Source organism: Syngnathus acus, chromosome 21, assembly GCF_901709675.1.
Source record: "Syngnathus acus chromosome 21, fSynAcu1.2, whole genome shotgun sequence".
Classification (NCBI taxonomy): Eukaryota; Metazoa; Chordata; class Actinopteri; order Syngnathiformes; family Syngnathidae; genus Syngnathus; species Syngnathus acus.
Window position 1 is genome coordinate 13,716,236 of NC_051105.1, and position 15,171 is coordinate 13,731,406.

General features: G+C 44.8%; 1 protein-coding gene across 1 annotated transcript in view; it reads right to left on the reverse strand.

Moving 5' to 3' along the window:
* Window positions 1-224: 224 nt before the first annotated feature.
* The window catches only part of LOC119115099 (ribosomal RNA processing protein 1 homolog A-like), a 60,022-nt gene continuing 45,075 nt past the window's right edge, over window positions 225-15,171 (reverse strand). The window contains exons 9-12 of the mRNA XM_037239286.1: window positions 1,794-1,888; window positions 1,539-1,636; window positions 415-434; window positions 225-331 (exon numbers count right to left, since the gene is read on the reverse strand). Coding sequence (XP_037095181.1) covers window positions 225-331; window positions 415-434; window positions 1,539-1,636; window positions 1,794-1,888 — 320 coding nt within the window. The remainder of the gene's footprint in view (window positions 332-414; window positions 435-1,538; window positions 1,637-1,793; window positions 1,889-15,171) is intronic.

The window sequence follows — 15,171 nt, forward strand, 5'->3', positions numbered from 1 at the left end:
AAATGCAGTCAAAGGCTTGATGTAAACCTAACTCGTCATTATGTTTGTTTAATTTGTATTGAACATAAGCAGTGTTGAAAATGGATGGATGCATGCCTGTTTTATTTTTACATGAATAAACATTTACTGAGCCATCTTATTGTGATATATTTCCACTGGCGCATAGTTGGCAAATGACTAGGCTTGATTCCCACATTTTGCAGTGATAAAGGGCATTACAGTTCTTAAATGCTTCCCTTACTTCCACGCTTTATCTTATTTCTGCTGCCAAACATTTCATCATCCTCATCTGTTGAGACTTCCTCAGGATAGCCATCTTGAGGAAATATGCCTAAAAAAAAGGCAGAGAAAGAGTCACATAACACAAGCGGAAAATACATTTTGTTTAGACTACTAAAAAAAAAAAAGCAATACCTTCATTGAGATCCTGCAGCCTGCCATTCAATAGAGAGAAACAGAATGTTAAAAGACAAGTTAGGCTAATAATGCTTGTCAGAAATAACATTCTCTTCGCAGGAAACCGATCTTTTCAAATGAGTTGAACAACTTTATCAATTGAAAATTTGTGAATAGGGATAATTTCTGCCTTATTAAATTCTTATTTAAAGCAGGGCAACTTCTTGGGTACCGATAATGCAAAGTGTTACAAATTTCATAAACTGATCAAGTATCGTATTTTCCAGACTATAAGTCACTCTGGTGTACAAGTTGCATCAGCCATAAAAGGCATATTAAAGAAGAAAAAAACATATACAAGTCGCACAGGAGTACAAGTCACAGTTTTGGGAAATGTATTTGACAAAATCCAGCACCAAGAACAGACATGAATAGGCAACAACAAGCTAAACGATGCAGTATGCTAACGTTACATAAACACAAACGAGGAACTGAAAATGTGCCTGACGTAACATATTAACAGTTATTCAAATAACTATAACATAACACGTTTATCAAACCAGCCGTGTCACTCCAAACCATTAAATCCATCAAAATCTTTGTCCTCTGTGTCACTTAAAAAAAAACACAGTTGCTGACTCCGGAAGTACATGTGGCGCTGAGGTCAGACTCATTGTCAGTTGCGGCTCCAATTATTCCACAGGCCTAGTGCGCCCTATGTGGTTTAAAGTGAAAATAACATGTGAGCAACTATACTATACTATAGTAGTAATGTGTTGATGATAAAGTAATAATGTGTTTATAATTACACATATAAGGCGCTCCTGATTATAAGTCACACCCCGGCCAAACTATGAAGAAAACTGTGACTTATAGTGCGGAAAATACGGTATAAAAAGTATAATTTTCAAATATTGTTTCCAAAAAAACAAAAAAACTGACTTATAGTGCAGAAAATACGGTATTAAAGTATAATTATCAAATATTGTTTCCAAATTCACACTGATGATGCCTCACTAAAATGGGTGTCTGACAACTCCTTAGTCCTTTTTGCCCCCCAGAAATGGGATTATTAACACAGATTTGATAACAGACAGAACATTTAATACAATATGATACTCAAAATGTTATGACATACTTACACTTTGATGATTTTGTAGATTTTCTGTCTATTCTGGCTGGGTGTACGACTTTGACTTGACATCGCTAACAACTTGTCAGCAAGAGCTGCATAGTCGAACTATAAAACAAATGTTTCAAGGGGGAAGGGGAAGTGTCTGGATGAAAAGTGGTCCAGTGTAGCATATAAATTTTAAATAAACCACATTCATTAATATCTATACGTATTCATTATTAAAACAACAAAATGCATTTAGGTTAAAAATAAGAAATCTAACCTGTAGAACTGGTAGTACATTATCGTCATCAAATGGTAACTCAGTGTCTGAGTCTCCTGATCCATGATTGTCTTGTTCAGCGTATAATTCACGACCTGAAAACAAAGTAACCAGCAAATAATGTCTTCCTAATATGTTCAAAAAAATGATTCACACACCGTAGACCAGGGGTCACCAACTCCGGTCCTCAAGGGCGCCAATCCAGCCTGTTTTAGGTGCAGCCCTACAACAACACACCTGATTCAAATAATCAGGATCGCTATCAGCCTTAATAGAGCTTGCTGATGAGCTGATCATTTGAATCAGGCGTGTTGTTGTAGGGCTGCACCTAAAACAGGCTGGATTGGCGCCCTTGAGGACCGGAGTTGGTGACCCCTGCCGTAGACATTAGACAAATGAGCTCAACATGAATGAGTACACAGCTTGATTTTCAAAATGAATGTCATTCATTGATTCAATTAAATGGAAGTTTGACGAGACTTGTGTACCCAGTAGTAAACGTTCATGCAGAAACATGGAACATTGGCTCCATGGACCCCAAAAACTGTTAAATAATTGTTTCGAGCCACACATTTTTTACAATTAATTTTTGTTCTATTTTTGTCAGAAAGTAAGATGCAGCTAAATACGCATCTGATGGGCATCCATTACTTGGCATTATCTTCCGAAGACTAAGCCATTTTGACAAAAGAACATCATATCATTTCTTCCATGGCAGTACTGCTCTCTGAAGTGACGCGGCGTAAATAAAGCTTCCCATTGTGCACGTGCAAAATATGCCCTCCAAAAGGGGCATGATTAAGTAAATCTAGTTGAATTACTTGAACTTGTACCACCCAAGTGACCATGTATAACACATAAATATGAGTACAGTTTGGACATCCCACCCACATAAACAATCGCAATTTAGCTGCTACTAAATAAATAGCTAGCCACCGAACCAAAGTAGCAATCAAAGGCGTCATCTTTTGAGTGTACATATTTGGAAGACGCAATGTTACCACCAAATGGATGATCATGACAAATATCATTACACATTAAAGGGGCATTCAACTACTGTATTTTCCGCACCATGAGGCGCTTTGGGTTAAAAGGCGCAGACTCAATTCTTGGGGCTTTTCTATATTTAATCCACACATAGGGCGCACCACATTATAGGGCGCATGCATGCCATGATTTACGGTAAACAAATAAACATAACGGGAGCAAGACAGTGAGTTTGGTTGTACAGTGGAACCTCAGTTTTCGAACGTCCCGGTTCTCAAACAAATCGCTATTCAAACCAAAAATTCGAGATTTTCGTGAGATGAGCCGAGAGGACCCGCATGCCAACTGACTCGTTCGTTATTACGTTCTCGTTACTCTAAAACACAAAGACGCTCCTAAAGCAATGCGACACTGAGCACCCGGCGCGGTGCAGTTGCGGTGCAGTTGCGCGGTCGGCAATGCGCTACGGTTGCGCGTTCGGCGGCGGGCTGCAGTTGCAGTTGGACAAAAATGTGCAAATGAAAAAATGCTTCAAAGCGCGTTTTTTTTTTTGGCTTGGAACGGATTAAGTATACTTCCTGCGTAGCGTCCTGTTCTTTGCGCTATGCTTACTGTCTGCTGTATGCGCACTGGCTCAGTTTTGCTCCTCTTATTTATTGGGTTTATTGGGTTGTTGGTTTATTATTTATTCATCGCTCATTTTATTTATTTATTATTTTTTATTTATTATTTATTGTTTGTGCCTTCTTGTTTTTATTTTGTGTCGTCTACTTGTATGTCTCGTCACCGTGGGATAGAGGAAACGGAATTTCGGTTTCTTTGTGTGTCTTGACATATGAAGGATTGACAATAAAGCTGACTTTGACTTTGATACACACATATACACATATACACACGTATACACATATACATATATACATATACATATATACATATACATATATATATATATATATATATACATATACATATATACATATACATATACATATATACATATATACATATATATATATATATACATATACATATATACATATACATATATACATATACATATATACATATACATATATACATATACATACTAGGGGTGTAAATCGCGGGTTTTGTCACGATACGATATCATATCGATACAAAGGACCACGATACGATTATTGCCGATATCTTAAAGCCTGCTGTGATTCATTCACGATACATCACGATATAGTGCTCCACGATCGATATTTTTATTTATTTTTTTAAAATAAAAAATATAGAACAATATCCTGATTTATAACAATTCATACGCAAAATCAACAAGGTACTGCAAACTCTTTATTTAGGAAATTACAAGAGTATTGTAGTATACAAAGTGCTTATTTTAACACTGAACTTTATCAAATTCCTATATTTTTTCTCATATAAGTAAAGAAAAATGAATATTCTTTCTTTTTTTGTAATACCATTAACTTTAAAGTGCATTACTGAACTATTTATTTACAATCATTTTAATTGTCCGTTGAGCCATCTTTTCTTTGGAATCCAAAGTGCTTCCAAACGAATGACTTGAAGCCCAAAGGGGAGCGAATTTCCTCGTTTTCTTGGACACTAGCCATAGCACCAGCCCAGGAGCCGCGTAGTTGTCGGCTCCCCTTTCACGTGCCTGCTCTGCTCACAACACAGCACGCCGCGTACTGCTCCCGGAAAGAGGAAGCAAGCAACAATGAACTGGATTTCAAAATAAAGTCGCGTCTAATGTCCGAGGTCAAACACGGCGATATAAATCGATGTTTACGTTTAGCATCGATGCCAATAAATCGTAGAGCATTATATCGATTAATCGATGTGTAACGATGAATCGTTACACCCCTAATACATACATATATATACATATACATACGTATATACATATATACATACATACATATATATACATCCATATATATACATATATATATATATATATACTATATATACAGTGCCTTGCGAAAGTATTCGGCCCCCTTGAACTTTTCAACATTTCGCCACATTTCAGGCTTCAAACAAAGATATAAAATTTTAATTTTTTGTCAAGAATCAACAAGTGGGACACAATCGTGAAGTGGAACGAAATTTATTGGATAATTTAAACTTTTTTAACAAATAAAAAACTGAAAAGTGGGGCGTGCAATATTATTCGGCCCCCTTGCGCTAATACTTTGTAGCGCCACCTTTTGCTGCAATTACAGCTGCAAGTCGCTTGGGGTATGTCTCTATCAGTTTTGCACATCGAGAGACTGGAATTCTTGCCCATTCTTCCTTGCAAAACAGCTCGAGCTCAGTGAGGTTGGATGGAGAGCGTTTGTGAACAGCAGTCTTCAGCTCTTTCCACAGATTCTCGATTGGATTCAGGTCTGGACTTTGACTTGGCCATTCTAACACCTGGATCCGTCTATTTGTGAACCATTCCATTGTAGATTTGGCTTTATGTTTTGGATCATTGTCCTGTTGGAAGATAAATCTCCGTCTCAGTCTCAGGTCTTTTGCAGACTCCAACAGGTTTTCTTCCAGAATGGTCCTGTATTTGGCTCCATCCATCTTCCCATCAATTTTAGCCATCTTCCCTGTCCCTGCTGAAGAAAAGCAGGCCCAAACCATGATGCTGCCACCACCATGTTTGACAGTGGGGATGGTGTGTTCAGGGTGATGAGCTGTGTTGCTTTTACGCCAAACATATCGTTTTGCATTGTGGCCAAAAAGTTCGATTTTGGTTTCATCTGACCAGAGCACCTTCTTCCACATGTTTGGTGTGTCTCCCAGGTGGCTTGTGGCAAACTTTAAACGAGACTTTTTATGGATATCTTTGAGAAATGGCTTTCTTCTTGCCACTCTTCCATAAAGGCCAGATTTGTGCAGTGCACGACTGATTGTTGTCCTATGGACAGACTCTCCCACCTCAGCTGTAGTTATCTGCAGTTCATCCAAAGTGATCATGGGACTCTTGGCTGCATCTCTGATCAGTCTTCTCCTTGTTTGAGATGAAAGTTTGGAGGGACGGCAGAGTCTTGGTAGATTTGCAGTGGTCTGATACTCCTTCCATTTCAATATAATTGCTTGCACAGTGCTCCTTGAGATGTTTAAAGCTTGGGAAATCTTTTTGTATCCAAATCCGGCTTTAAACTTCTCCACAACAGTATCTCGGACCTGCCTGGTGTGTTCCTTTGTCTTCATGGTTCTCTCTGCGCTTTAAACAGAACCCTGAGACTATCAAAGAGCAGGTGCATTTATACGGAGACTTGATTACACACAGGAGCATTCTATTTATAGTCATCAGTCATTTAGGACAACATTGGATCACTCAAAGATCCTCACTGAACTTCTGGAGTGAGTTTGCTGCACTGAAAGTAAAGGGGCCGAATAATATTGCACGCCCCACTTTTCAGTTTTTTATTTGTTAATAAAGTTTAAATTATCCAATAAATTTCGTTCCACTTCACGATTGTGTCCAACTTGTTGATTCTTGACAAAAAATTACAATTTTATATCTGTTTGAAGCTTTCCATGGGCTCACCACCTGTGGGAGGGGCCAAAGGGGTCGGGTGCATTGCAAGCTGGGCGGCGGCCAAAGGCAGGGACCTTGGCGGTCTGATCCCCGGCTGCAGAAGCTGGCTCTTGGGACATGGAATGTCACCTCTCTGGCTGGAAAGGAGCCCGAGCTGGTGTGCGAGGCAGAAAAGTTCCGACTAGATATAGTCGGACTTGCCTCCACGCACAGTTTGGGTTCCGGTACAAGCCCTCTCGAGAGGGGCTGGACTCTCCTCCACTCTGGAGTTGCCCACGGTGAGAGGCGTCGAGCAGGTGTGGGTATACTTATTGCCCCCCGGCTGGGCGCCTGCACATTGGGGTTCACCCCGGTGAACGAGAGGGTAGCCTCCCTCCGCCTTCGGGCTGACTGTTGTTTGTGTCTATGCACCAAACGGCAGCTCAGAGTACCCACCCTTTTTGGGGTCCCTGGAGGAAGTGCTGGAGGGCGCTCCTTCTGGGGACTCCATCGTTCTACTGGGTGACTTCAATGCTCACGTGGGCAATGACAGTGAGACCTGGAAGGGCGTGATTGGGAGGAACGGCCCCCCCGATCTGAACCCGAGCGGTGTTCTATTATTGGACTTCTGTGCTCGACACGGATTTTCTATAATGAACACCATGTTCAAACATAAGGGTGTCCATGTGTGCACTTGGCACCAGGACACCCTAGGCCGCAGTTCGATGATCGACTTTGTAGTCGTGTCATCGGATTTGCGGCCGCATGTTTTGGACACTCGGGCGAAGAGAGGGGCGGAGCTGTCAACTGATCACCACCTGGTGGTGGGTTGGCTCCGATGGTGGGGGAAGATGCCGGTCCGACCTGGCAGACCCAAACGTTCTGTGAGGGTCTGCTGGGAACGTCTGGCGGAATCCCCTGTCAGGAAGAGCTTCAACTCCCACCTCCGGCAGAGCTTTTCCCACGTCCCGGGGGAGGCGGGGGACATTGAGTCCGAGTGGACCTTGTTCCGCGCCTCCATTGTTGAGGCGGCCGACCGGAGCTGTGGCCGTAAGGTCATTGGTGCCTGTCGTGGGGGCAATCCCCGAACCCGCTGGTGGACACCGGCGGTAAGGGATGCCGTCAAGCTGAAGAAGGAGTCCTATCGGGCCGTTTTGGCCTGCGGGACTCCGGAGGCAGCTGACAGGTACCGGATGGCCAAGCGGAACGCGGCTTCGGCGGTTGCTGAGGCAAAAACCCGGGCGAGTTTGGCGAGGCCATGGAGAATGACTTCCGGACGGCTTCGAGGAAATTCTGGTCCACCATCCGGCGTCTCAGGAGGGGGAAGCAGTGCAACGTCAACACTGTTTACAGTGGAGATGGCGTGCTGCTGACCTCGACTCGGGACGTCGTGTGTCGGTGGGGAGAATACTTCGAAGACCTCCTCAATTCCACCGACACGCCTTCCATTGTGGAAGCAGGGCCTGGGAACTCTGAGGCGGACTCTCCAATCTCTGGGGTCGAAGTCACTGAGGTAGTTAAAAAACTCCTCGGTGGCAAGGCCCCGGGGGTGGATGAGATCCGCCCGGATTTCTTAAGGGCTCTGGATGTTGTGGGGCTGTCATGGCTGACACGTCTCTACGGCATCGCGTGGACATCGGGGACAGTGCCTCTGGATTGGCAGACTGGGGTGGTGGTTCCCCTCTTTAAGAAGGGGGACCGGAGGGTGTGTTCCAATTACAGGGGAATTACACTCCTCAGCCTCCCTGGTAAGGTCTATTCAGGGGTGCTGGAGAGGAGGGTCCGTCGGGAGGTCGAACCTCGGATTCAGGAGGGACAGTGTGGCTTTCGTCCTGGCCGTGGAACAGTGGACCAGCTCTTCACCCTCAGCAGGATCCTCGAGGGTGCATGGGAGTTCGCCCAACCAGTCCACATGTGTTTTGTGGACTTGGAGAAGGCGTTCGACCGTGTCCCTCGGGAGGTTCTGTGGGGGGTGCTTCGGGAGTACGGGGTACCGAGCCAACTGATAAGGGCGGTTCGGTCCCTGTATCACCGATGCCAGAGTTCGGTCCGCATTTCCGGCAGTAAGTCGGATTCGTTCCCAGTGAGGGTTGGACTCCGCCAAGGCTGCCCTTTGTCACCGATTCTGTTCATAATTTTTATGGACAGAATTTCTAGGCGCAGCCGAGGCGTTGAGGGTGTCCGGTTTGGGGACCTCGGCATCGCGTCTCTGCTTTTTGCAGACGACGTGGTGCTGTTGGCTTCTTCAGGCCGTGATCTCCAGCTCTCACTGGAGTGGTTCGCAGCCGAGTGTGAAGCAGTCGGGATGAGGGTCAGCACCTCCAAATCCGAGTCCATGGTCCTCGATCGGAAAAGGGTGGAATGCCCTCTCCGGATCGGGGATGAGATCCTGCCCCAAGTGGAGGAGTTTAAGTATCTTGGGGTCTTGTTCACGAGTGAGGGGAGGATGGAGCGCGAGATCGACAGGCGGATCGGTGCAGCTTCGGCAGTAATGCGGACTCTGTACCGGTCCGTCGTGGTAAAGAGAGAGCTGAGCCAAAAGGCAAAGCTCTCAATTTACCGGTCGATTTACGCTCCTACCCTCACCTATGGTCACGAGCTATGGGTCGTGACCGAAAGAACGAGATCCCGGATACAAGCGGCCGAAATGAGTTTTCTCCGCAGGATGTCCGGGCTCTCCCTTAGAGATAGGGTGAGAAGTTCGGTCATCCGGGAGAGACTCTGAGTAGAGTCGCTACTCCTCCACGTTGAGAGGAGCCAGATGAGGTGGCTCGGGCATCTCATCAGGATGCCTCCTGGACGCCTCCCTGGGGAGGTGTTCCGGGCATGTCCCACCGGTAGGAGACCCCGGGGACGACCCAGGACGCGCTGGAGAGACTATGTCTCTCGGCTGGCCTGGGAACGCCTTGGGATCCCCCGGGATGAGCTAGATGAAGTGGCTGGGGAGAGGGAAGTCTGGGAGTCCCTCCTGAAGCTGCTGCCCCCGCGACCCGACCCCGGATAAGCGGAAGATGGATGGATGGATGGATATCTGTTTGAAGCCTGAAATGTGGCGAAATTTTGAAAAGTTCAAGGGGGCCGAATACTTTCGCAAGGCACTGTATATATTTACATATATATAGATAGATAGATAGATAGATAGATAGATAGATAGATAGATAGATAGATAGATAGATAGATAGATAGATAGATAGATAGAGTCAAGTAACATGGTGGATGGGGAAAACAGATGGTGCAAAAAGTGAGTATTGGATTGTTCCCAGGAATAAATTTTAGCAGCAGATGGTGCAAAATTTGAATTGAGAGTTATTGGGTAAATTGGCATTGCTGGAATTCCAAATTTTTCCCAAGAGATGGTGCCAAACCGTTACATGAGACCAGAAGGGGAGTCGGGCAAAACAAGCTGAACTAGCAAAAATAGGGATAAACAGAATAACGCGGGGTCGGTTTTGGGTCCCACATGGAAGCACAAATGTTTGGATTTTTGATTTTATTTTATTTCTTTGCTTGGCTAAATATATTGAGTAACAGCTTAAAGCAATATTATCACATCATTGGACCAAGGTGCCCACTACTATGAATATGGTGGTGTGTTAAAAAATGTTTAGAAGGTTGATTCAAAAGTTATGACATGTGTCAATCAGTAAGAAATGTTTAAAAGGTTGATTCAAAAGTAATGACATGTTAATCAGTAAAAAAATGTTTAAAAGTTTGATTCAAAAGTTATGACGTGTTAATCAGTAAGAAATATTCAAAAAGGTTAATTCAGAAGTCTTGAGATGTTTCAATCAGTATAATCAAGGTTTCATGATTTTATGTTTTGTTGACATGTAACATTGAAGTGTTATTTTCATAAAAAGGTATGTGAAGAATTCAAAAGAGGAATTGGGAGGCTTACCAGGGTGTTGGCTGTATTTTTGGTGGAAAATAGTGCGTGGGAAAAATGAAAAAGCGGAAACAGCTGCCAAGGGGCAGTAGTCTTGCTTAGCGTGGGAAAGGGCGCGGATTGCGCAATAAAGATGCTGAGGTTCACAGCTGAGGGGCAAAAGGGCAATCAGCTGAGATTGGGCAATCCTATGCTATACAAAGTATAGGTGCCAGTAAAGGGGGGGCAGTGAGGCCTATAAAAAAGCCGCCGCAGGCAACCACGGGGCTTCTCTCTCCCGAAGAGCATTAATACGTGAAGAAGCCCGCAAGAGTTCCAAGACTTTTTTCAAGCCTCAGGAATCTTAGTGTGAGACGAAAGATCGCTTGCTTGGATTAACTTGGATTTACTCAAAGAATTGGACTTGACGACATTTTATGAGGAACTAGGTGAGGGGAACGGCTTTTTCTGTGTTTACACGAGGGGGAGGCCAACCTATTTCCCAAATTTGAATTTTAGAAATAAAAGCGAACTGATCACTCGACTTTATTTCCACCAAAACTAGCACACAAATGGTAGCTACCTTTTCCTACTTTTCTGATTTATGTTTATAATCAAAAGGACTCCGGGACTGAATGATTTCATTTGCACGGGTATCAGTGAGTGAAATTGTTCAAGTTGTTGAAAGAATTAAGATTTGTAATTCTATTTCATGCGTCTTCAATAAATGTGGCTTGTATAATAATTTAATTCGTTGTGCGCTAATTTGTATGGTATATGATGGCGCCGCGGATGGCAGCCACGGTGAGTCGCTCTCTGTTTCTTTGTCTTGTTTTGTGTGTTTTCTGTGCCCTCTGCTGTCCATCCCGGATCACTTTTACCAGAGAAGCGCTGTTAAACATCGGACAGTCTTCTTCTGGTATTTTCTCTCCTGTTCTCTCTGATTCAGACTGTTTGTCGGAGATTCTAGCCGGAGCGGCGGTGCTATACAAGCTAGCGCGAAGACGGCGGCGCGGAAAACGAGCCGGAGCACTCGTAAAGCTGAGGCAGAGAGGGTTCCGTTCTGCCCTACCGTCAATTCATCTGGCGAATGTCCGCTCCCTGGCGAACAAGATGGACGAACTGCTGCTCCTCACTTCAAGGAACACGGACTTCAGCAGATCCGCCGCGCTGTGCTTTGTTGAAACGTGGCTCAGCGAACGAACCCCCCACCACGCCGTGGAGTCAGCGGGGTTTCGGCTAACGCGGGCAGATCGCAGCGCGGAGCTCTCCGGAAAATCAAAGGGAGGTGGTCTCTGTTTCTACATTAATGAACGTTGGTGTACTGATGTCACGGTGTTGAAAGAGTTTTGCAGCCCTCTCCTAGAAACACTTTTCATAAACCGCCGGCCGTTCTATTCACCACGGGAGTTCTCCTCGATCGTTCAAGCAGACCAGAAACACACTGAACCGAGAGGTCAGGAAAGCCAGGAGGTGTTACGGAGAGAGCCTGAAGAGACACCTCTCTGCCAATCCTGATCCCTCAACAGTGTGGAAAGGTCTGCAGAGCATCACGGGCTTCAAGAAACGAACCCCCCGTCCTGTGGAGAGCCCAAGGCTTGCTAACCAGCTAAACAGGTTCTACTGCAGGTTTGATCGGTCCTCCCACACAACGGGACTTCCTGCAGCACAATCTACATACTCACCTCTCCCCACAACTGCTCTGTCCACACCTCTATCAACGTTGTCACCCACTCTCTCTCTTGCAGAGGCCGCGCCCGCACTCCAGATCCGCGAGGAGGAAGTGCGCCAGATGTTCCGGAGACAAAAGACCAGGAAGGCACCGGGCCCAGACGGCGTGTCACCTTCCTGCTTGAAAGTCTGCGCTGAGCAGCTGGCGCCCACCTTTGCACGGATCTTCAACCGTTCTCTGGAGCTGTGTGAGGTGCCCTCGTGCTTCAAGAGCTCCACCTTCGTTCCAGTGGCCAAGAAGCCCACCATCACAGGTTTGAATGACTATAGACCTGTTGCACTGACATCTGTGGTCATGAAATCTTTCGAGAGGTTAGTGCTGAACCACCTGAAGGATGTCACGGGCCCCCTGCTTGACCCCCTCCAGTTTGCCTACCGGGCAAACAGGTTGGTGGATGATGCAGTCAATGTGGGACTGCACTACATCCTGCACCACCTGGACACCCCAGGAACGTACGCCAGGATCCTGTTTGTGGACTTCAGCTCGGTGTTCAACACCATCGCTCCTGACATCTTCCAACAGAAGCTCATCCAGCTTGCAGTGCCTGCCTCCACCTGTCAGTGGATCACCAGCTTCCTGACCAACAGGAGACAGCGTGTGAGGCTGGGGGGCGTCACCCACGATGCACCACCGAGAGGCATCGCAGGTCCTTCCTCCCTGCTGCCATCAGACTATACAACCAGGCTAAATCACTGTAGCTAACGGACAATAATTACGTGCAATAATAACGTGCAATAACCGTGTGTAGTCATATGTGCAATATCTGTCTACCTCATACTCTTTCTACCTGCTTTTGCACAGTTTTTCCTTCCCTTGCACTATTTTTCTTTATCTAATAATTTCTTATCTCCACTGTATATTGTGTATACTGTGTAAAAGTGTATTGTGTACATACTGTCCATATTTTTTTTAACTATATATATCTTTACTTTTTTAAATCTTTTACCCCCTTCCCTGCATGCGTGTGTGCATGTATGTTAAGTGTACTGCTGCTTACACAGGAGTTTCCCCATTGAGGGAATAATAAAGGACTATCTTATCTCTTATCTTATCTGACACCCGGACAACCAATACTGGAGCCCCTCAGGGGGGCGTCCTCTCCCCACTGCTCTTCTCTCTCTACACCAACGATTTCTCCTCAGGTGACTCTCCTGAAGTATGCAGACGACACCACTCTCATCGGACTGATCCAGGACGGTGATGAGACTGCGTACAGACGGGAGGTGGAGCGGCTGGTCCATTGGTGCAGCCAAAACCACCTGGAGCTGAACCCGCTCAAGACCGTGGAGATGACAGTGGACTTCAGGCGAGACCCTTCACCACCTTTACCCCTCACTATCCGCAGTAATACTATTCTCTCCACGGACACCTTCAAGTTCCTGGGAACCACAATCTCTCGGGACCTGAAATGGACCGGCCACATAGACTCTGTCCGGAAGAAGGCCCAGCAGAGTGTACTTCCTGAGACAGCTCAAGAAGTTCAACCTGCCGCGAGAGCTTCTGAAGACCTTCTACACTGCCATCATCCAGTCTGTCCTCTGCACCTCCATCACTGTCTGGTTTGGATCGGCCTCCAAACAAGACAAGCACAGACTGCAACGGACAATCAGGACTGCAGAAAGATAATTGGAATCAACCTCCCATCTATCCAAGACTTGTACCTCTCCAGGACCAGGAAACGTGCAAGGAACATCTCTACAGACCCTTCTCACCCAGGTTGCAGTCTGTTTGAACTACTCCCCTCCGGACGGCGTTATAGAGCTCGGTACGCCAAACCAGCAGACACAGAGACAGCTTCTTCCCCCAGGCTGTTGCTCTGATGAACTCACACCACTCTTAGAGTCTCAGAGTCATTACTGTGCAATAACATCCTGCTCTCCACACCTTTTTTTGAATTTGTCTACACTGTTTGTACTATGTGTCCTCTCTGCATCCATTGCAGCCTGGTCATCCTGGATAAGGGACCTTCCCATCTGTGGTCTCTTCTCAAGGTTTCTCATTTCCCCTAGCTGGAGTTTTGAGTTTTTCCTTGCCCTTTTGGGAGTTTAAGATCAGGGGATGTTTGAGAATATTTGCCATTTTTCACATGTCCTGAGTGTTGTTAGTCACCTAAATGTTGAACAGAGGGTGTGATTTACCGAAGTCAAATTCCTTGTTTGGCACGCTCAAACATGGCGAATAAAAACTCTTGAATCTTGAATATGCAATAGATTGTTTGTTGTTGTTCTGACAATTCGATTCATTTACAGGTAGTTATTATTATGGTATAAAATCGGACTGTGATAAATAAAATTAACGAGGGTGTTTAAATTAGTCTAGTCGGATTATTGTTAGATTCAAATCCGTTTGATTGTCCGTTGGTCACGGGCCCGTCCTGTATGTGTCTCACTCGGACAATTGCCGAATTAAATTGCCTTCAAAATTATTTGAAGGATCAGTTCATCCCATTAAATATTTCATTTGTTCAAATATGTACTTCATTTAAGTAAGACAACGAATGTGTTTAAATTAGACTAGTTGGATTATTGTTAGATTCAAATCCGTTTAATTGTCCGTTGGTCGCGGGCCCGTCCCGTATTTGTCGGGCCGCGTCTAAGTCTAACTCGGACAATTGAAGCATTAAATTGCCTTCAAAATTATTTGAAGGATAATTCTAATTCGTTTAAAAATTTGATTCGTTTTAAAAGAAATATCATTCATTTAAACAATCGAGTTGGTTGAAGCATTTCAACGGTTAGGAGTTTATATATAGTTTTAGAATGAATGATTAATGTATTAAATTTCTTCTCAAATACTATTATTGTCATACTTCCATTAATTCGATCCTTCATCGAATAAAGACAAGTAGGCTCGCTACTTCGGCAACAAAGTAGAGCAGACCCATATAAATAGTTACTTCGACACAACTAGGGCAAGTGTGCGCTAGATTAACAAATCCCTGAGGTCTTAACAAAGACATTTAAAAATATCCGTAACATAACAAAAGCCTCAAACAATAGAAGGGAGCCATCATTATGGCGCGGTTATTCTGACGACGTGCCTCAAATTTGAGTTACTCAGCACGAGCGTCGTTTGACTTGAGAGGGATTGGCGTCAGAAAGAGATTACCGTAAATTTCGGACTATAAGCCGCGACTTTTTTCTCAAATTTTGAACCCTGCGGCTTATAGTCCGGTGCGTCTTATATAGGATTCTTTCCGTGATTTTTGTGACGACTTGATCACTTTTATACACTCGTAAAAAGGCTGTGGACTGCTGTTGTGCAGCACCGCTTTGCTGGGCGGAGGGATATG